General features: G+C 38.3%; 1 protein-coding gene across 1 annotated transcript in view; it reads right to left on the minus strand.

The window, feature by feature from the left end:
* Window positions 1-21470, minus strand: part of LOC126331235 (succinate--CoA ligase [ADP-forming] subunit beta, mitochondrial) — a 75774-nt gene that overhangs the window by 46971 nt on the left and 7333 nt on the right. The window contains exons 5-6 of the mRNA XM_049996455.1: window positions 17852-18013; window positions 2268-2411 (exon numbers count right to left, since the gene is read on the minus strand). Coding sequence (XP_049852412.1) covers window positions 2268-2411; window positions 17852-18013 — 306 coding nt within the window. The remainder of the gene's footprint in view (window positions 1-2267; window positions 2412-17851; window positions 18014-21470) is intronic.

The raw sequence follows: 21470 nt of genomic DNA on the forward strand, positions 1-21470 counted from the left end.
CTTTCAAAAATTTACTTTGAGCTTTTGCAATAAAATGATGCATTTTAAGATTTTCAAGGTTAGCCACCAACACTTGCATACCATAACTTCCAAAAGGTCTTTATAATCAACTGTAAGATTGGCTCCATCTATCATCAACTTTACGTTCTGATAATATAAACAAACAAAAACATTTTGGGTGCCAGATGCCCCTGCAACAATACACCATCTTGGTCTCAACTCACAAAACTTTGATCTTCCAATTTTAATGTCAGGATTTTCTTTTCGAAATTCAGTGAATAGTTCATTTAAATTACACAATATTAGCCCTTGTTGTCCTTGAATCTTAGAAACATTTTCTTTCACAGAAACACAGTCTTTTTTGCCAGAGATCAAACGGCTGTTATTGTCATCATCATAATACTTAATAACGTTATTGACTGTGTTTTCATCTACCAAATTAGATGCACTTTTCTTTTGCAATGTTGGTAAAATTACCTGTTCTTTTGCTAATTGCCTTGTTAACTTAACAAGACATTCCGGCACATTAAATTCATCACTAACTTCTGCTCGACTCCAAGAATTTGGCAGTAAACTGATAACTTTATCCTCTTTGTTTGAAGTACTGCGTGTAGTTTTTCTATCAAATCAACATATTCAGTTGGTGAAGTTTCAGAACTTCCATTTGTTTTAGCACAAATTGTATTTTGAAATGAAACTTTCAAATTATTTTTGACTGTAGCTGCCACTTTCTCAATTTTATTCAAGGCACTTAGTTTTCTAATTTTACTAGCAGGCGATGTACCCAGGATTTCACAAGCTGTATCTACTTCTGTAACGGTTACTGATAAGTCACAAAATTCTGTACCTGAGGTTTCACTATCTTTTCTGTTGTGAATTACAAGTATCTTAGACTAACATGTTGGACACAATGATTTTCCTGGTGTGAGATTGACAACTGCTTTTATTTTTAGAATAACAATCAAATGTTATTTCTCACAGACCTTTTGTTATAGGTTTCTTAAGTTTATCAAAAGGGTCCGTGCAAGACCAACCAAAAAGGTGATGAAATTTTTTTAAGTATTTCATTTCATGGTACTTGCATGTTTATTTTGACCTCTGTGTGGACTCTTAAGTAAAACAACACTTTTCCTTCTTCACTGTAATCGTCGATTAAAGTAATATCTTTAGAATACACTCCATACACACTTTTATGACATGCTTCACTAATAACAACACAAATGGAACACTGAGACACCATTTTTCAAATGACACTTCAAGAACTTCTAACTAAACAAGTGAGAGTAGACAACTGTTGGTGTAAGGGGGAAGACAACAATCAGACTTTTATATGCTTGCAGATGCAATTGTTAGCCAGCTGAAAGAATTACCACAGCATTGTTTCGACAAATAATCATTAGCCAGTGTAATGAGGTGTGTTACATTATGCAATTGGTATACTTTATTTGATTAGCCTACCAGATATCACATATGTTAAAAAATGTATTTTTGACTAGTGTTTGTAATTTTTTCCCCATAACTTCCAATTGAGTCTCAAAATTGAAATTTATACTTAAGTTTGATATCATAAAGGTCTATTAACTGTGAAATTTTCAGATTTTTATTTGGTACTCCAACAAAGATATTGCAGGCCACAAAATGGATACTATATAAAAAGTAACTATACTATACTGTGTAATAGCAGAAAAACTATTAAAGCTGAGAAATTAATCTTTCTTTGGAAAAGTACTGTTCAAAAATTGAGTTTTCTTAATTTGTGGCTGATAACTGAAATATTAAAAATATATTAAAGAATACATTCAGCTAAGTGATAATGATGTTAATTTGTAGCCCAGAGTGTGCTGAACTAAATGCATTTTATTATCTAAATGGCTTAGGACAATCCACTACTGAATAACTGTGAAAAATGAAGATGCTTGCAAATACAAAAAAAAACCAAGTGACCTGGAACAAATATGGCCACCATTTCAAAATAATAAATAATAATTAAAAAAAATATTTTTGTGACTACTAAACATTAAAGACTTCACCAAGCAAATATAAAATTTTTCTGACATTGTCAAGCAACCAGTGCTGGACCACTTGGTATGGATTGACCCTTGTGCGATAACAGGAAACTACAATGAATAAGCAAATTGTAACAATGCAGAATAACTACACTAAATAATAAAACTATCAAATCTGTGAATTCAAACAGAAATCAAGTGTTCATGACACTGAATACAAAAATTTTGTAAGGTTGAGTTTTAAGGGAAGTCGGTTTTTACCATCAAGTGCTATGTAGTTTAAGGAATGCTTTGCAGCTTCTACTTCCTTTTCGTCCTCTTGTGTCCAGTCCCTAAGAGCGAACAATTCTTTCTGCCTGAAATCGGCATTGTCATCAAACCTCATTTTTGCATCCAGGCAATAAACTGAAACAAAGAGGTATTTCAAGGTTTATCAGTGTCCTGTAGACAATGGTGGAACAAATAACATTAAGCAGCATGAATACTTTAATATACCACAGAAACACTTTCTTCCAGGTTGTGTTGTATTACACAATTTCAATTAGTTTTAAGTAAGAAACAACAAAGATAAAATAGAAATGAAAGAGCATGAAAGGTCAACAGTCTCTAACCTTCTTTCTGACTTTAACACACAGTATTAATAGTGTGTTTAGTTTCTGCTACAGCACATTACTTTCATCAAATAAGTGAGACTTATTTCATTGGAGAGATAAATCAATTCTTTTTTTTTAAAAAAAATAATTTAGTTACTACTGTCATGATGACATCAAATCAACAACACAAATTTCAGCAGTAAAGATATGTAAATGGATTGTGACAAAATATGAAGTTCTTACTGATTAATAAAATGTGACTAAATTAACCACAAAATACTGAAATCAATGGTATAGGGCGTCCAGTGTGTAGCGTAGGGGTTAAGTAGGGAAGACACTTACAACAAATTGTGAAGATTCAATGAATGCTTGTTTACATTTATCATTACTAAGCGAAGTATTTGCACACAGCATAAAATGAGTTAGTCTGATAAGCACAATTGTTATGGAAATAAAAGTTTACTATATGTAACATGAACTAACAATCATTACAAATTGATTTTCATCTTGTGACAGCAAGTTTGTGCAACAGATCCAACAAGGAAGGAAATCCAGAGCATGTGAAATGAAACTGCTCCTTAGTTCATGATAAGAGCAAACTCTACAACCTTAGGAAAAGGATAGATTACTACTCATTCTAAAGATGATATGTTTAGTTGTGGACAGGCACAATTAAAAGATTGTTACATATATATAGCTTCTGGTCAAAGACCTTTTCAGAAAAGGAAACACAGACACATTCACACACACAACCACCATCTACAGCAGCTACGACTAGAATGCAACTGTCACATCGAGCGAAAGCTGCAATCTAGAGTGAGGCAGGAATAGCAGGTTACAGGTGGGGGGAGAGAGGAGCACTTACTGGCAGTGTGTGCAGAGACTAGTGGGGCAGGATAGTTTTTTTTTTTTTTTTTTTGGGAGGGGGGGGGGGGTGAAGTGTAAAAGGAAAGGACAAGGGAAGGTGAAGGACAGGTGGGTGCATTGGCAGAGGGCAGCACATGAGGGTGAGGGGATGTGAATATGGAGGAGGTGATACGACAGAGGGGTGGTTACTGTTAGGTCGATGGTAGGCTGCCACAGGCTGAGGCAGAGACAATTTCATGAGTGGAGAATGTGTCATAAGGATAGCTCCCATCTCTGCAGTTCAGACAAGATGGTTTTGGAGGATCCAGATGGCCTGAGCTGGGGAACAGTGGCTGAAATCATGCAGGTTGTGTTCTAACGTAATTCATGCCACAGGATGGTCTACATCATTCTTGGTGACAGTTGTGGTCACCATTAATCATGGTTGACAGCTGGTTGGTAGTCATATCAATATAAAATGCTATGCAGTGGTTGCAGTAAAGCTGGTATATGACAAGGCTGCTTTCACAGGGAGCCTGGCCTGTGATGACTGTAATAGGAAGTGCTGGGTGGATGGACTGGGCATGTCTTGCATCTTGGTCTTCCAGAAAGATATGATCCCTGGGGCACAGGGACAGATTAGGATGTTGCTGAGGTTAGGTGGACGATGGAACACCACTTTAGGAGGTTTTGTTTCTTCTGTTTGCAGACTATGTCTGGGGGATAGTGACCATCCGTGAAGGCCTTGGTGAGGCCTTCAGCTTACTGGGTAAGGGAGTTCTTGTCACTGTAGATACTCTTACACCATCCCCAGGTAGCCAGGCTGAATGGGAAGAATGTTTTATTATTGAAGAGATGGCAGCTGTCAAAATGCACGTTCTGTTGGTGATTGGTGGGTTTAATGTGGAGAGACTGTAATGATAAAAGAGGACCTGATTGTAGATTAATGTTGCCCCCAGTAGATGCACCACTGATACATTAGCTGAAAACGTTCATGATAGAATTGTACATCTTTTTTTAAAAAAAAGAAGGGGAAGAAGGAGAGAGAGAGAGAGAGAGAGAGAGAGAGAGAGAGAGAGAGAGAGAGAGAGTGAGATGTCCAGTAGTTTTTTTCAAATGTGCACACAAAATCACTTCACATATATATGTACAAAATCTGATTCACATCACACATCACTAAAGGCCAGGCCTCATTACAGACCAAAAATGTTTACCCAGGTCTCCTTGTACTCACATTTGATGGATAAATTAAAATTACAGTTTGTCAAAAGGATGTGAATAATGAATTAATTGGCATGCAAAGAAATTTTCCTATAGCAGATCAACAAATTGTCTACAAGGTATGTGAAATGATGATAGTTCATTAAGGTATAGTGGCATGTTTATGAATGTTACTTGTTAAGTCTCTCACTGACTGTAATAGTCACTGTTCACATTCTCAAATAATCCCGAGGATAGTTCAAACAACGACACGAGTACACACTGTACAGAATACAGAAATTGCAGGAAAGTTACATATTGACTACAACCTAACTCCAAGAAAAACTGGAAGCTTAATGACAGAGCGCATTTCATGATTTTGGTTATTTGGTTATCATTAGAAATTTCCCTAGGTCAAATTATACATTTTTAAATAGATGTAGTAATTATAGTCAGACATCGTTTATCAAATTACCAATTTGAGCAATAGCTATTAAAATATACAGAACCAAGTTATGCTTACACTATGAGAATTCTGGACTTTTAGGTATGGCATCCATATTGATTATCAAAATTTGGTTAAAAAATTACACAACTCTTAATTATGGCAATTACATATTTGTTATTGGTGTCACTAGGTTCAGAAAATTTAGCCCATCAGTAGTATGTTAATGTATTCTGGAAATTTATGCAGTTTTATCACAATATGAGCTGAAAGTTTGGGCTGGTTGAAATCTTTAATTAATTATATCTCCGGAGTTAATTATGTCTGAGCCAAAATAAAAATGTCTTTGAAATGAGAAAAAATTGGCCTACAGTTTAGAGATAATCTACTTTTCTGAATCTAATTATTAGTCACGAGATTTTTATGACTGTCTTCTAGATCAAAAACTTGGAAATAAAACAACTTTTGAAATACATCATTTCCAGGAAAAGTAATTAACACAAAGCGTTCAGAATAGTGAATTGTATAATATGAATAAATATATTTCAGAGGGTAAATTAATTTATGTTAGTTTGTATATTCATGTAATGTGTGGTCAGATAACTGATTTTATCATTAAAATTTTTAGGAAAAATAACAGCAAGAAGAGGGAAAAACTAGTATATATCGTAGCTATTGTAATCAGCAGTATAAAGGACAAAATAGGATGGTGGAGGCCAAACCTGCTTCATCACAAGGTGTGTATAGATCCATAACAGATGAGGTGACATCCAGGAAGGTGCCATGCTGCATTGAGGAGGACCAGTTGAAGCGGATGGGTGAGAAGGTGTTGAAGTTGAGGAGGAATGAGGATAGGGTGTCTTGGCCACAAGTCCAAATTGTGAAGATATCATCAATGAATCTTAACTAGACCAGGGGTTTGAGAGGCTAGGTAGGTATTCTCCAGATGGCCCGCATACAGGTTGTTGTTGGAGGGTGCCATGCAGGACTCCGTGACTGTGCCAAGGATTTGTTTGAATGCCTTCCCTTCAAAAGAGAAATAGTTTTATGTCAGGATAAAGTTAGTACGGCATATGAGGAATCAGATAGTGGGTTTGGAGTCTGAAGGATGTTGAGAAATGGTGTTCAACAGTTGCAAGACCATAGGCACGAGACATGGTGGTGCAGAGTGAAGTATCATCAAAAGTGACAAGTAGGGATCCAGGAGGTAAACGGTTGGGGATGGTGGAGAGTCAGTGACGCAAGCGGTTGGTATCTTTGATGCAGGAGAAACAGATTTTGGGCAATTGGTTCGAGGGGTTGGTCAATGAGGGCCATAATTCTTTGTGGGAGCACAATAATAATCTACAATGAGGCATTCAGGAGTGTTGGGTTTGTGGATTTTGGGGAGTATGTAGAAGGTCGATGTGCGGGGTGTCAAGAGGTGAGGAGGGAAATGGATTTAGAGGATAGGTTTTGGGGACGGCCTAAGGCTTTAAGCAGGGACTGGTGGTTTATATGGCACTTGTGGGCTAGTATCACTCTAGCAGAGTTAACACATGGAGGAGTCAGATAATTTGCAGACACCTTCCGCCAGGTAGTCACAGCAATGCATAACAACAGTGGTGGAGCCCTTGTCTACAGTTAGGATGATTTGTTTCAAGGTTGTATATGATTATTCTTTCTTCTACTGAAAGGTTGGTGTTCTGAGGAAGGATGCTGAAGTGGGAGCTGAATAATTCCTGGAAGGTAATCAGCGGGTGGTTAAGTGGCATGCAGGGGGGGATCATAGTGGGATTGTGGTACGAACTGGAACAGGCAGGGAATTCAGATCAGGTTGACTTTGGCTGGAGGGATTGGTAGCAAAGAAGTGTTTCCGTTGAAACGATCAGAAGAAGAAGAAGAAGAAGAAGAAGAATATAGGTCTTTGACAAGTCTGGCATGGTTAAATGTGAGTGTAGAACTAAAAATGGGACCATAACTGCTTTATTGGCAGTGCATATATACAAGTTGATAACTCTGTGGTGTCAACTGTTGGCCATATACATAAACATTTGAAATACATAAGTTTAAGTTACAAATTCAGATTTCGTTTGATGTTTATACACACAGTCATTTGTGTCAGAAATACACTGCAGCACCAAAGAAACTGGTATAGGCATGTGTATTCAAATACAGAGTTATGTAAACAGGCAGAATACAGCGCTGTGGTCAGCAACGTCTATATAAGACAACAAGTGTCTGGTTGTTAGATTGGTTACTGCTGCTGTAATGGCAGGTTATCAAGATTCATGGGAGTTTGAATGTGGAGTTAAAGTCAATGCACAAGCAATGGTACACAGCATCTCTGAGGTAAGGATGAAGTGGGGATTTTCTCGTACGACCATTTCCTGAGTGTACTGTGAAGGTCAGAAACACAGTAAAACATCTAATCTCAGACATCGCTGTGGCTAGAAAAAATCCTGCAGGAAAAGGACTGACAATGACTGAAGAAAATCGTTCAACATGACAAAAGTCCAACCCTTCTGCAAATTGCTGCAGATTTGAATGCTGGGCCATCAACAAGTGACAGCATGTGAAGCATTCAATGAACTATCCCCAGTATTGCCTTTCAGAGCCGAAGGCCCACTTGTGTACCGTTGATGACTGCATGACACAAAACTTTATGTCTTGCCTAACCTTGTCAACACAGACATTGGACTGTTGATTGGAAACATGTTGCCTGGTTGGACGAATCTCACTTCAAATTGTATCAAATGGATGGACATGTACAGGTATGGAGCCTACTTCATGAAACCATGGACCCATGTCAGCAAGGGACTGTTCAAACTGCTGAAGGCTCTGTAATGGTGTGGGGAATGTGCAGCTGGGGAGTGATATGGGACTCCGGATAAGTCTAGCCATGACTGCCAGGTGACACGTACGTAAGTATCCTGTGTGATCACCAGCATCTATTCATGTCCATTGTGCATTCCGACAGACCTGGGCAATTCCAGCAGGACAATGTGACACCCCACACACCCAGAACTGCTACAGAGTGGCTCCAGGAATATTATTCTGAGTTTAAACTCTTCTACTGGCCACCAAACTCCCCAGACATGAACATGATTGAGCATATCTGCAATGTGCTGTTTAGAAGAGATCTCCACCCCTTCATATTCTTAGAGATTTATGGACAGCAGTGCAGGATTCATGGTGTCAGTTCCCTCTAGCCCTACTTCAAACATTAGTCAAGTCCATACCACTTTGTGTAGTGACACTTCTACATGCTCACAGGGGCCCTACACAGTATTAGACAGGTGTACCAGTTTCTTTGTTCTTCAGTGTATAACAATGAAATCTTTTACATTGGAAATTTTTGTAAATATTTATTTTGTGAATGGCCAATAGGGCATTATAGCACTTGGAAATAACTTTGTTGCACTATGGTCACAAGGCAGTAGGAATGTGGCTAGCAAGGAAGGCAAGCGGACAAACGGAGTGCTGAACATTTGTAAATGGACAAAATCAAGAAGATTACACTTGTGGAGAATAGCCCTATACCATTACTTAAGAGAATGCATCATGATTAAGGAAGTATGAAATTGCTCAATGACGAAGCTGGAGGTGGTGGGAACACCTTTCTGCAAGTCAACAGCTATGGTAACATGCTGGAAAACTGCTACACTTCCATTAAGCACTGCTCAGTTTTTGTAGACTGACCACTCAGTAACTTCATACATATTATAATTGAGAACATAGTGTTTCAAATGAATTTTAGAGGTGTTTACATCCATGTGAAATATTTTATCCCAAACTTAAGTCATTCTCTGTCTTGAATTACAAGCTAGAGTCCTGAGCCATCGGTTTGGAGATCAACAATCTGAAAAATTCATTTACATAATTACTGGCTCAAAATTTCATAAAGAACAATTACACATTGTATTGCATGTGGGAACTTTTACAGAAGAATTATCTTTTTCCGTTACAGTTATGTAGATGGCCTTGTTCCAATTATTTATGACCAATGAAGTACGACAGCATTTGACTGCAATGTGATTGAGTCACCTTCAATGTAAAAGTAAATAAGATTGTCTTACAGCTACCTTTCATTTGCTGTGATAGTGCTGCACTGTGAGTAAATCGGCATTATGGATCAGACCTGCTAAAGAACTCTTACTCTTTTAAAGTGTTTTACAAGATTTGTTCACTTTGCTGTTCAATGTCTTTAGGTACAATATTTTGAAAAGGATAATTTTATACGATTTTTAGGTTTTGTGTGATTATGTAATGGTGAGTCAAGAGCACAACCAGACCAGATATTAGCTTGTTTGTATTCCATACTATTTTTTGGGGTGAGAAATTATATGTATGTCACTAAGTCACAATAATCATAATTTTCAACATGCAAGTAGCAACAATAGCTCACTATATTTTATTTTTTGGGACAGGTTAGCATTACTTTAGTCTTTATTTGTTAGGAAACTGTACACTGCAACAGAAGTCTCAAAATTAAGCTGTATCATGTTTTATCCTCCCCCCATGAACCATGGACCTTGCCGTTGGTGGGGAGGCTTGCGTGCCTCGGCGATACAGATGGCCGTACCGTAGGTGCAACCACAACGGAGGGGTATCTGTTGAGAGGCCAGACAAACGTGTGGTTCCTGAAGAGGGGCAGCAGCCTTTTCAGTAGTTGCAGGGGCAACAGTCTGGATGATTGACTGATCTGGCCTTGCAATATTAACCAAAACGGCCTTGCTGTGCTGGTACTGCGAACGGCTGAAAGCAAGGGGAAACTACAGCCGTAATTTTTCCCAAGGACATGCAGCTTTACTGTATGATTAAATGATGATGGCATCCTCTTGGGTAAAATATTCCGGAGGTAAAATAGTCCCCCATTCGGATCTCCGGGCGGGGACTACTCAGGAGGATGTCGTTATCAGGAGAAAGAAAACGGGCGTTCTACAGATCGGAGCGTGGAATGTCAGATCCCTTAATCGGGCAGGTAGGTTAGAAAATTTAAAAAGGGAAATGGATAGGTTAAAGTTAGATATAGTGGGAATTAGTGAAGTTCGGTGGCAGGAGGAACAAGACTTCTGGTCAGGTGACTACAGGGTTATAAACACAAAATCAAATAGGGGTAATGCAGGAGCAGGTTTACTAATGAATAGGAAAATAGGAATGCGGGTAAGCTACTACAAACAGCATAGTGAACGCATTATTGTGGCCAAGATAGATACGAAGCCCACACCTACTACAGTAGTACAAGTTTATATGCCAACTAGCTCTGCAGATGATGAAGAAATTGAAGAAATGTACGATGAAATAAAAGAAATTATTCAGATAGTGAAGGGAGACGAAAATTTAATAGTAATGGGTGACTGGAATTCGAGTGTAGGAAAAGGGAGAGAAGGAAACATAGTAGGTGAATATGGATTGGGGCTAAGAAATGAAAGAGGAAGCCGCCTAGTAGAATTTTGCACGGAGCACAACTTAATCATAGCTAACACTTGGTTTAAGAATCATGAAAGAAGGTTGTATACGTGGAAGAACCCTGGAGATACTAAAAGGTATCAGATAGATTATATAATGGTAAGACAGAGATTTAGGAACCAGGTTTTAAGTTGTAAGACATTTCCAGGGGCAGATGTGGACTCTGACCACAATCTATTGGTTATGACCTGTAGATTAAAACTGAAGAAACTGCAAAAATGTGGGAAATTAAGGAGATGGGACCTGGATAAACTGAAAGAACCAGAGGTTGTACAGAGTTTCAGAGAGAGCATAAGGGAACAATTGACAGGAATAGGGGAAAGAAGTACAGTAGAAGAAGAATGGGTAGCTCTGAGGGATGTAGTAGTGAAGGCAGCAGAGGATAAAGTAGGTACAAAGACGAGGGCTGCTAGAAATCCTTGGGTAACAGAAGAAATATTGAATTTAATTGATGAAAGGAGAAAATATAAAAATGCAGTAAATGAAGCAGGCAAAAAGGAATACAAACGTCTGAAAAATGAGATCGACAGGAAGTGCAAAATGGCTGAACAGGAATGGCTGGAGGACAAATGTAAGGATGTAGAAGCTTATCTCACTAGGGGTAAGATAGATACTGCCTACAGGAAAATTAAAGAGACCTTCGGAGAGAAGAGAACCACGTGTATGAATATCAAGAGCTCAGATGGCAGCCCAGTTCTAAGCAAAGAAGGGAAGGCAGAAAGGTGGAAGGAGTATATAGAAGGTTTATACAAGAGCGATGTACTTGAGGACAATATTATGGAAATAGAAGAGGATGTAGATGAAGACGAAATGGGAGATACGATACTGCGTGAAGAGTTTGACAGAGCACTGAAAGACCTGAGTCGAAACAAGGCCCCCGGAGTAGACAACATTCCATTAGAACTACTGACGGCCTTGGGAGAGCCAGTCATGACAAAACTCTACCAGCTGGTGAGCAAGATGTATCGAAATACCCTCAGACTTCAAGAAGAATATAATAATTCCAATCCCAAAGAAAGCAGGTGCTGACAGATGTGAAAATTACCGAACTATCAGTTTAATAAGCCACGGCTGCAAAATACTAACGCGAATTCTTTACAGACGAATGGAAAAACTGGTAGATGCAGACCTCAGGGAGGATCAGTTTGGATTCCGTCGAAATGTTGGAACACGTGAGGCAATACTGACCTTACGACTTATCTTAGAAGAAAGATTAAGAAAAGGCAAACCTACATTTCTAGCATTTGTAGACTTAGAGAAAGCTTTTGACAATGTTGACTGGAATACTCTTTTTCAAATTCTAAAGGTGTCAGGGGTAAAATACAGGGAGCGAAAGGCTATTTATAATTTGTACAGAAACCAGATGGCAGTAATAAGAGTCGAGGGGCATGAAAGGGAAGCAGTGGTTGGGAAAGGAGTGAGACAGGGTTGTAGCCTCTCCCCGATGTTATTCAATCTGTATATTGAGCAAGCAGTAAAGGAAACAAAAGAAAAATTTGGAGTAGGTATTAAAATTCATGGAGACGAAGTAAAAACTTTGAGGTTCGCCGATGACATTGTAATTCTGTCAGAGACAGCAAAGGACTTGGAAGAGCAGTTGCACGGAATGGACAGTGTCTTGAAACGTGGATATAAGATGAACATCAACAAAAGCAAAACGAGGATAATGGAATGCAGCCAAATTAAATCAGGTGATGCTGAGGGAATTAGATTAGGAAATGAGACACTTAAAGTAGTAAAGGAGTTTTGCTATTTAGGAAGTAAAATAACTGATGATGGTCGAAGTAGAGAGGATATAAAATGTAGACTGGCAATGACAACGAAAGCGTTTCTGAAGAAGAGAAATTTGTTAACATCGTGTATAGATTTAAGCGTCAGGAAGTCGTTTCTGAAAGTATTTGTTTGGTGTGTAGCCATGTATGGAAGTGAAACATGGACGATAACTAGTTTGGACAAGAAGAGAATAGAAGCTTTCGAAATGTGGTGCTACAGAAGAATACTGAAGATAAGGTGGATAGATCACGTATCTAATGAGGAGGTATTGAATAGGATTGGGGAGAAGAGAAGTTTGTGGCACAACTTGACTAGAAGAAGGGATCGGTTGGTAGGACATGTTTTGAGGCATCAAGGGATCACAAATTTAGCATTGGAGGGCAGCGTGGAGGGTAAAAATCGTAGAGGGAGACCGAGAGATGAGTACACTAAGCAGATTCAGAAGGATGTAGGTTGCAGTAGGTACTGGGAGATGAAGCAGCTTGCGCAGGATAGAGTAGCATGGAGAGCTGCATCAAACCAGTCTCAGGACTGAAGACAACAACAACAACAACATCATGTTTTATGTATCATCTGAGAGATCAGGTGTGGTTAGGTATCAGAAAGCGCACATCACACTACACACATAGGCAGCAAACTATGATGATGTGAAGTGCTAAAAAGAAATAAGTAATGTCCATTGCGCGCAGGCATGCACGCGCGGCTTTGTGTGCATGAATGCGCATGCGCGTGCAGAACAAGATTATTGTTGTGGGTGGGGAAAGAAAACGAATGAGCTTAATGTGAGGAAAGAATTAGCTTCATATTCCTTTGAATATAATGCCTCAGAGGTGAATACTAGTTTCTAAATTAAATTAGGGTGAACAATCATAATTACTGATTATTAATATGTGTGAGGCCTTGTGCAGTAGAAATTAATTCAGCAAAACACCGAAGAGAAAAGCAGTTACTTTTTTTCAAAAAGTTACCAACTACTCTTCAGTTTTCTCACTACACACACACACACACACACACACACACACACACACACACACACACACACACAGTCATTGCCAGCATCAGTTCTTTTCAAGGTCTCAGTGACATGTTACTCAACAGTACAGCAAACGCTATGTTTAGATTTCCTCCACTGTTGTATGCAGCCTAATCTCTCACCACACAGCATATATAGCTTCCCACTTATCACATTTATTATGTTGTGGTCATCCTTATTTCTGGTGTAAAAACACACACAGCTTCAGTTCATATTGCCAATTAAAATGTATGTTCCTTGCATAAAACTGCTACATTTTACCTTCTTTCTTAGTGAAATCCCTTTGTCTATGCACTGCATGAGCTGTGAAGTGACAAGCTGCACATTTTTTCAAGACCAGAAGGCATGTGTGTGAATGAACGCTTCGCGTTTTATCGGCACCATTGATGTAACATCAGATGTACTTTTCATGCATGGATACAGACTTACCTTTAGTTCCATGCAACAAAGTAGCAGGGTGGGGAGGGGAGGGGTCAATGTCTTTAGACACTATGCATAATTCCATGTACTTTCTTCTTCTGTAATTCTACAGCCCTTGGTCAGCCTTGGCTTCTTCAACAATCTTCCTCCACACTTCTCAGTTATTTGCTGCTCTTTTCCACACCCAGACTCCCATATTGCTGATATCCATTATTACCTCATCGATCCATCTTCTTCTAGGTCTCCCTTTCACCTAACTGAATGGATCATACCTTTCATCATTTTCTTTGGTATTCTAGCCTCTGCCATTCTCTACAAGTGTCCTAGCCATTGTATTCGCTGTGATTTCACAAGTTTTACTATATTCCATGTACTAGATGTGTACTAAAAGGAACAGGTAAATTGACTAAGGAACAAGGAATGGGTTCCTTACCACTAGCCCAAGTCATTATAGTCAATCCCTCATTTATATTTCTAGTGGCTGTGATACTGTCATGTCACAGCGCTAATATTTTTGTGGTTAACGCTATAAACCTAAGTTCATCTCATCAGCATTATGCTACTGATTAAAGATTATAGCATTTTTCTTTACTAAATCTTTAAATTCTTCTCAAAACAGAACGGGTATATTTGTCAATAACTGAAGTACACACACAGCCCACTAGGAAGTGAGCAATAAAAAACAGCATAAATTTTATTTAATTTTGTTTTCTTTTGAGAATCTGTAGTACTTAATGAAGCTTGTGCAAACAGAAGCATGTCAAATTAATTTATGTGCAATTAATTTTATGTTAAATTTCAAAATGCTTTTGTTCTGAACAAATGTAGTAGCAACAGTGTTGCAAAACAGTTCAATCAGAAAGAAATTGACATTACAATTTACTTGTTAAGAATCAACGATGGTGGTTTCTTGGCAAAATTTCTCCAATTATTTTTTTGCAGGATATCAGCTTTGTAAGACAGACACTTTACACTGATGTCTCAGGGACCTAAACAACACTGATATTCAGATGGTCCAGTTACTGGGCCTGCAGCCACTGTAGTCGCACGAGGTGGGCCAATGCATGCATTAGGAGGGTGGTTCTCCAGGTGATATGGGATGGAGATGTTCGAGGGTATGTAGTGACATATCAACCACATTGAGTGTACGATGGAGGTTCGAAAAGTTCTCAGTGCAGAATAGAAAAAAGTACTTACAACAGCGAAACTTTTTATTTTTTAATGCAGTCTCCTTGCGGATTAATACTCTTGGTCCAACAATGTTCCAGTGCCTTGATCCCATCTCGAAAAAGAGTATCCTCCAGGTCTGCAAAATAGTTGTAAACTACGGCTATAAATTCTTCGTTTGAAGTGACTCTTCGTCCACAAAGAAAAATTTTCAGTTTTGAAGGGATGGAAGTCTGACGGAGCCATATCAGATGAGTAAGGCAGGTGTGGCAACAATTCATACCATAGTTAGTGTAATTTTGCCATGGCAATGACACATGTGTGGGTGTGCACTGTCTTCATGAAAGATGACACACTTTCTTGCTAAACATTGACTTTTTCCGCATATCTTTTGTTGCAATTTGTCCAGGAGGTTAGCATATATTCTCCAGCAATTGCTTGCCCAGTGGGTAGATTATCTACAAACAGAATCCACTTCACATCCCAGAACGCTAATCACTGGTGCCATGACCTTTCCCACCAAAGGAATTGCCTTTGCTTTCCTTGGTGGCAGAGAATCAGCATGTTTCCACTGCTTTGACTGTTTTGTCTCAGGGGTATAGAAGTGCATCCAAGTTTGATCTGTGGGCACCAACCGGCAAAAAAATGTTCATTTCTCCTAAAATGGGCCAAACAGTGTTCCAATATGTCCATTCTCGTGCAGTTTTGATCCAGTGTCAAGAGTTGCGGCACCCATCTTCCAGATAATTTTCTCATTTCTAATGCTTCAGTTAAAATGTGGTATACCCTTCCAGATGACATCTGGCAAGAGCAAACAATTTCACGCACTTTCAATCGGCAATCCTCCATGACCATTTTGTGCACTTTTGCAATGATTTCTGGTGTAGCGATACATCTTGGCCGACCACAGTGCGGATCATTAAGCTCTTCCGGCCAAATTTAAATTAATTTGTCCACTTGGCAACAGTTGAATATGAAGCAGCAGAGTCCCACAGTGTATTCTGGAAATCTGCATATATGTCCTTTGCTTTCATACCTTTCTTTACGAAATCTCTATTTTTTCAATCTTCACAAATCACTACACGGAAACAACAGAGCCACATCACTGCCACAGCTCTCTTCCAAGAGCACTGGCGTGGCACATGTCTACATGCACCGCAGTACAATGAATATCACGTGAACAACTCTTTGTGCTAGCACTGACCTCTCGACGTGATTCTGAGAACTTTTCACACCACCCTCGTGCATCATTGTGAATTTGAACAAAATAGCATAGACCCAACAGAACTCTGCACAACAACGCATGGAGTACTCAATGCAAGCGCGTGTGTGTGCGCGCAATATATCGACAAGTCGAGGTGACAGATCACAGTATCAATGGCCATACATCTGCCTTTCAAGACAAAAAGGAGATATCACACCAAAGGATATGGGCTATCATCAAGGACACTACGGAAATAAGATTGCACACACGAGTATTAAATCAGGATGGTGGCTTCTGACTAAGACCCATCTCGAATCACAGAATGTCACAGGCAGGTCACAATGCTCCTTGACTGATCAAAGAAAGGAAGATTAGGATTCAACATTGCATCAATGATGAAATCATTAAAGATTGAACACAAGCTCTAGTTTGGGAAGGACATCATCTGTGCTTTTTCAATGCAACCATCCTGGCATCTGCTATAGGCAGTCACAATAATGCAAAAAATCTAAATCTGAATAGCAGACAAGGAACTGAACAGCTACCCCATAGCTTACAAGTCCAGTGACTTACCACTACAGCACACCACTTGGTCTATGCTTCTTGAGTCACCCGAATATGTATTATTTTTCACTGTTATGGATGCTAAGTTTCTTGCTCTGGTGACAGGTGTACTTAATCCTCAGTTACTAAACCCTCATAAAATTTATATTTGCAGCTGCTAACAATTCGTGGTTCCTGCCAATCTCAATATCAGTATATGGTGTGAAACATGGCATTTTGTACTTGTTTTGTATTTGACATACCATCATAGACCTTTTAATTTTGATTAACGAGTGCATAAACTATGACTTTCTTTGAGTGAAATAAGGTTTGAGTAACATTTAACATTCTCCTCATTTAGTGTGTTAGGGTTAAAAGCTTCATTTAATTCAGTTTATTTTATTTTCAAATTTCAACTCCTCACTTTCACTGATGAAAAGATGGCAGTGTCTTGTTTGTATTGTTAATTTTAATTAACACAAATATAATATAGAGGTGGCATACCAGAACTGCTCAATATTTGGAAAACAATACAAACGATATAAAACTATTCTTCGCGGAGTTGATTTCCTTGCACACAGAGCTTGTGATAAAAGCAAGTAACCTATAGAACAATGCAGTTGGGTAATTTCACCAAGATACTTAGTGAATCTCTTAACATGCCTCATTTTGCAGTGGGATGAAACTGACAATGGAGATCTGTGAAGGTATTTAATCAGTTGTTAATAATAGCTAATTCAATAGTCTAATGACTTCATTCCCAACTGTCCATTTATTGTAATTTCCACATTAACTCCTTAATGCCTGAATAACTTTCTAGATGAAAGATAAAAATAAAAAATTGTGGTGCTTCAGAGGTACTTTAAACACTCAGAAAAATGCAGCACCTGTGTGAAGAATCAGCATCTATCAGCACTGGCATTAAACAGTTAACCTTCTCATTATTTACACAGCATTGGTATGATGGAAATTTGCTACTTTCACAATTAAAGGATTAATAGTGAAAGAAACGTAACAACATAAAATACTCTGAAGCAACTGCAGCATCTGATTATAGTAAAGTAAGAACTGGAAGAACACATATCCAAACTTACAAGATCAATGAACGATTTCAGTTGGTGGAATAGGCTGGAGACACTTGCCATTGAGTGTAATAACTAAAATACTTACAATTACCACTGGCATCTTCAGCATAAGGATTTACTTCAATCAGTACGGCATCTTTGCTTATAAACAGCTTGTAGAGGCGCAGCAAAATCTCAGCTGTTTCTTCTTTCTTATCCCCCAAACCAACACTCTCTGCTATTCTTTCAGCTTGTTCCTTCGATAATCCTGAAAAAGAATGAAACCATGAAGAATGCTTATCACAATCATTTATTCTTAAGCCCAGTACACACTAAACTTACAATGCACCTCCAATACAGTTTCAGCACCTACTTATTGGTCACTGTCTCGCAAAATGTTTCAAACGTGTATCTAAAAATTTCAGTTGTGCTATCTGTGGTACAGGCAGTACAGATCAACGGAAAAAATTGAATGTTCCTGGCTAGACACAGCACGTCACTGCTGCATGGCACTGTTTTATATTTATACTTCAAATTGTGATACTGTCTGCAAATATTATGCTTGTTTCATAAACAGTCTGATAATGGAGTGGACAATGTGGAAGATTGTACAGTTGACTGTGTTATATAAAGCAGAGAATTGCCAATGGAAAGTATGAAGGAAGGACTGTAAGAATAACAAAAAACATGACACTTTGTAGAAAACTGTTGTCATGTCCAGCACCAACAGCAAAAGAATAAAGAAGATTCAGTCACTTTTAGTGCAATACTAACGGAGAAGAGGAAGTTGCGGAGGAGCAAGAGCACAGGCAGTGGCATACAAGCTTACACGGTTTGGTTTTCAGTGCTCCTGGTTTCTAGGTAACCTAATGAAGCAAAAGACACTGGACAAAGTAGTACACAAACTCATATTTGTTTGTCTTTATTTTTATTTTATACTTCACAGAAACATTCATCCACAATTATTTTGCTATAGTGCACTTCCTTGTAAGCTCAAAAAAATAATTTGCAAACTATTCTGGAATTTGTCTTCTATGTATATTCTGGGGCACAGTAAAAAACAGATGCCTTATCTTGTCTCCATGTGCCTCAGATCATCTCACATTTAAGCAGCTCATATAAATCAAAGCTTCCTTCTGGTGTACATTGGCTGCTTGCTTCTGCACTTCTAAGAAATTAGGAAGAGACCGTTGTACAAGCAATTGTTCTTGCCAACTCACATTTAAATAATGGCTTTTTGGAAGACACAGAAAACCAAAGCCATAACACTAAATGTATTTCCTGCACCCATTCGAGCCCTAGACAATTATGGTTTTGTTGTGGTCTTCATCCAAAAACTACTTTGATGCAGCTCTCCATGCTTATCCATCAAGTGGTACTGAGCATTCTTACTGTATTCAAGCATTCTGTCTACCCTCCCCCCCCCCCCCCCCCCCACACACACACACACCCACACTCTTTCCTCAATTATCAAATTGATTTCTTTGTGTTTTCTTCTTCTAGTCAAGCTGAGCCAAAAATGACTTATCAAATTAGTTTCAATAGCTCCTCACTACTTATTCGATCTACCAATCAGCAAAGCTCCGCACAACATCCCCTCTCAAAGCTTTTATTCTTTTCTTGTCTGATTTATTTACCATTCATATTTCAATTTCGTGTAACACTGCACTCCTGACACCTTCACAAAAAATCTTCCAAATACTTAAACTGATACGCAATATTAACAAATTCCTCTTTTCCAGAAACACTTTTCTTGCTATTGTCAGTCTGCATTCCATAGTCTCTAATTCAGCCATCACAATTATTTTGCTGCCCAAATAGCAAAACTAGTATACTACCTCTAATGTTATTTCCTATCCTAATTCACTTAGCATTACTTGCTACAATTCTATTATATTCCATTATACTTGTTTTAATTTTGTTACTGTTGCTCTTCTTATCTCTTTCCAAGACAACATCCATTCCAATCATTCACTCTTCCAAATTGTTTGACGGAATTACAATGTTACTGGCAAACCTTGAAGTTTTTATTTCTTCTTCTGAACTTCAGTTCCCTTTCAACATTTCTCCTTGGTTCCATCACAGATTGCTTAATGTACTGACTGAGTAACTTCTGGGATACGCTACAAGCCCATGTAACTCCCTCCTCAACTACAACTTTCAATTTAATATCATTCGCTCTTAACTGCTGTATGGTTTCTACACAGTTTGTAAACAACCTTTCGCTCCCTGTTACCTTCAAGATTTTGAAGACTTAAGTCCTGGGAACACCATCAAAATCTCTGTAAATTTACAAAAGCTATGTTTTGCTGTCTTCAACTAATGTTGTCTGAGAGTTTGTACTGGCTCAAATGTTCCTAAACTGACCTGGAACCCAAACTGATTTCCCCTCAGGTCACCTATCAGTTTTTCCATTCTTCAGCACAAAAAAACCTTGTCAATATTTTGCAACCATTACTTATTAAACTGAGATTTGGCAGTTTTCGTATCTCACATTAAATAAATTTGACATTCAGTTACTGTTACATAACCCTTCAGGACTCCCATAACTAATCCACAAACTTCAGGTACTATACAAGACACTGCTTTCTTCGAAATGTGAAAAATATCTAAGGCTGTGTAATGAATTTCCCATTGCCCAAAACAAAGGAGACAGACAGCAAGTCTCGGAATGACGAACTACTTTCCTAAAATTTGTTTATTTTCTTTTAAACAAATTATGCTTCATTTTGTCAGAATTTCACAATTTACGGATGACTTTTTGCAAAGTTACAAAAAGCAATGCGGTCTTTCATATTTACTTCTTGTAACAGGTTATTCCACTACTTCTACAGTATGTTTCCATCCACCAAAGCTGTCACTGTTCTCTTCAGCTGCTTGAATCTTTGGTGTGAGCATTAATAGTTCTGTACCACATATGAACACACTGTCGTTGCCACTAGGCATAATGTGGCAGACAATGTGAATACACTATGAGAAAGCTTATTGCCAGTAAGCATAAACACCTAAACAAGAAACAAAACTGGAAGCATGTTCACAACAAAAACATCTTTAAGTGGCAGTGTGTATACAGCTTTACATTAGCTAACAACTTACAGAATTTGTGCCACCAATTTACAGTAACACACAACAGAAGGACGATAAAGGAAAATTAGGATGTAATGTTCTTTCAACAGAGCAATAACAGAGCATAAGCTTGGATTGAGAAATACTTGCATCCTTTTTAAAGGAATTTTCCAGTATTTTCTTTATGTAATTTAGATAAACTACAGAATCCCCAAATAGGGAATTTGAACTCAGATTCTCCAAAACGTTAGTGCTCAGCGAACAGTGATCTGCCTACAAACACTCAGAAGAACAGAACTACAACTCACTGTCAGCTGAGGTCCGTTCTTGGTACAATTATGCAAGGTTGGTTGAGTGCCATCAAACACTACCATGTAAAACAGCATTTCAAGAAGGTAATATGTACCATTTTCATCAGATGTTGGAGGTGACACTGTAGCTTTCATACTATCCAGCTATCTGTTAATATGTTTTATGTAGAGACAGTGTAGCAGAAGGGCCAGCCAGTAACCTCGTCTACTCTCTTGGCACAATACAGCAATGGGATTATATTAAAATAAATCCTGTTCCTTTTATGTTAGTACATGTTGCATAATAATTTGCAAAGTACGATCCATGTCAGACTAATGCAATAAAACTCAAAATCCAAGGTATAAAAA

This window comes from Schistocerca gregaria, chromosome 2 (genome assembly GCF_023897955.1).
Source record: "Schistocerca gregaria isolate iqSchGreg1 chromosome 2, iqSchGreg1.2, whole genome shotgun sequence".
Taxonomy (NCBI): domain Eukaryota; kingdom Metazoa; phylum Arthropoda; class Insecta; order Orthoptera; family Acrididae; genus Schistocerca; species Schistocerca gregaria.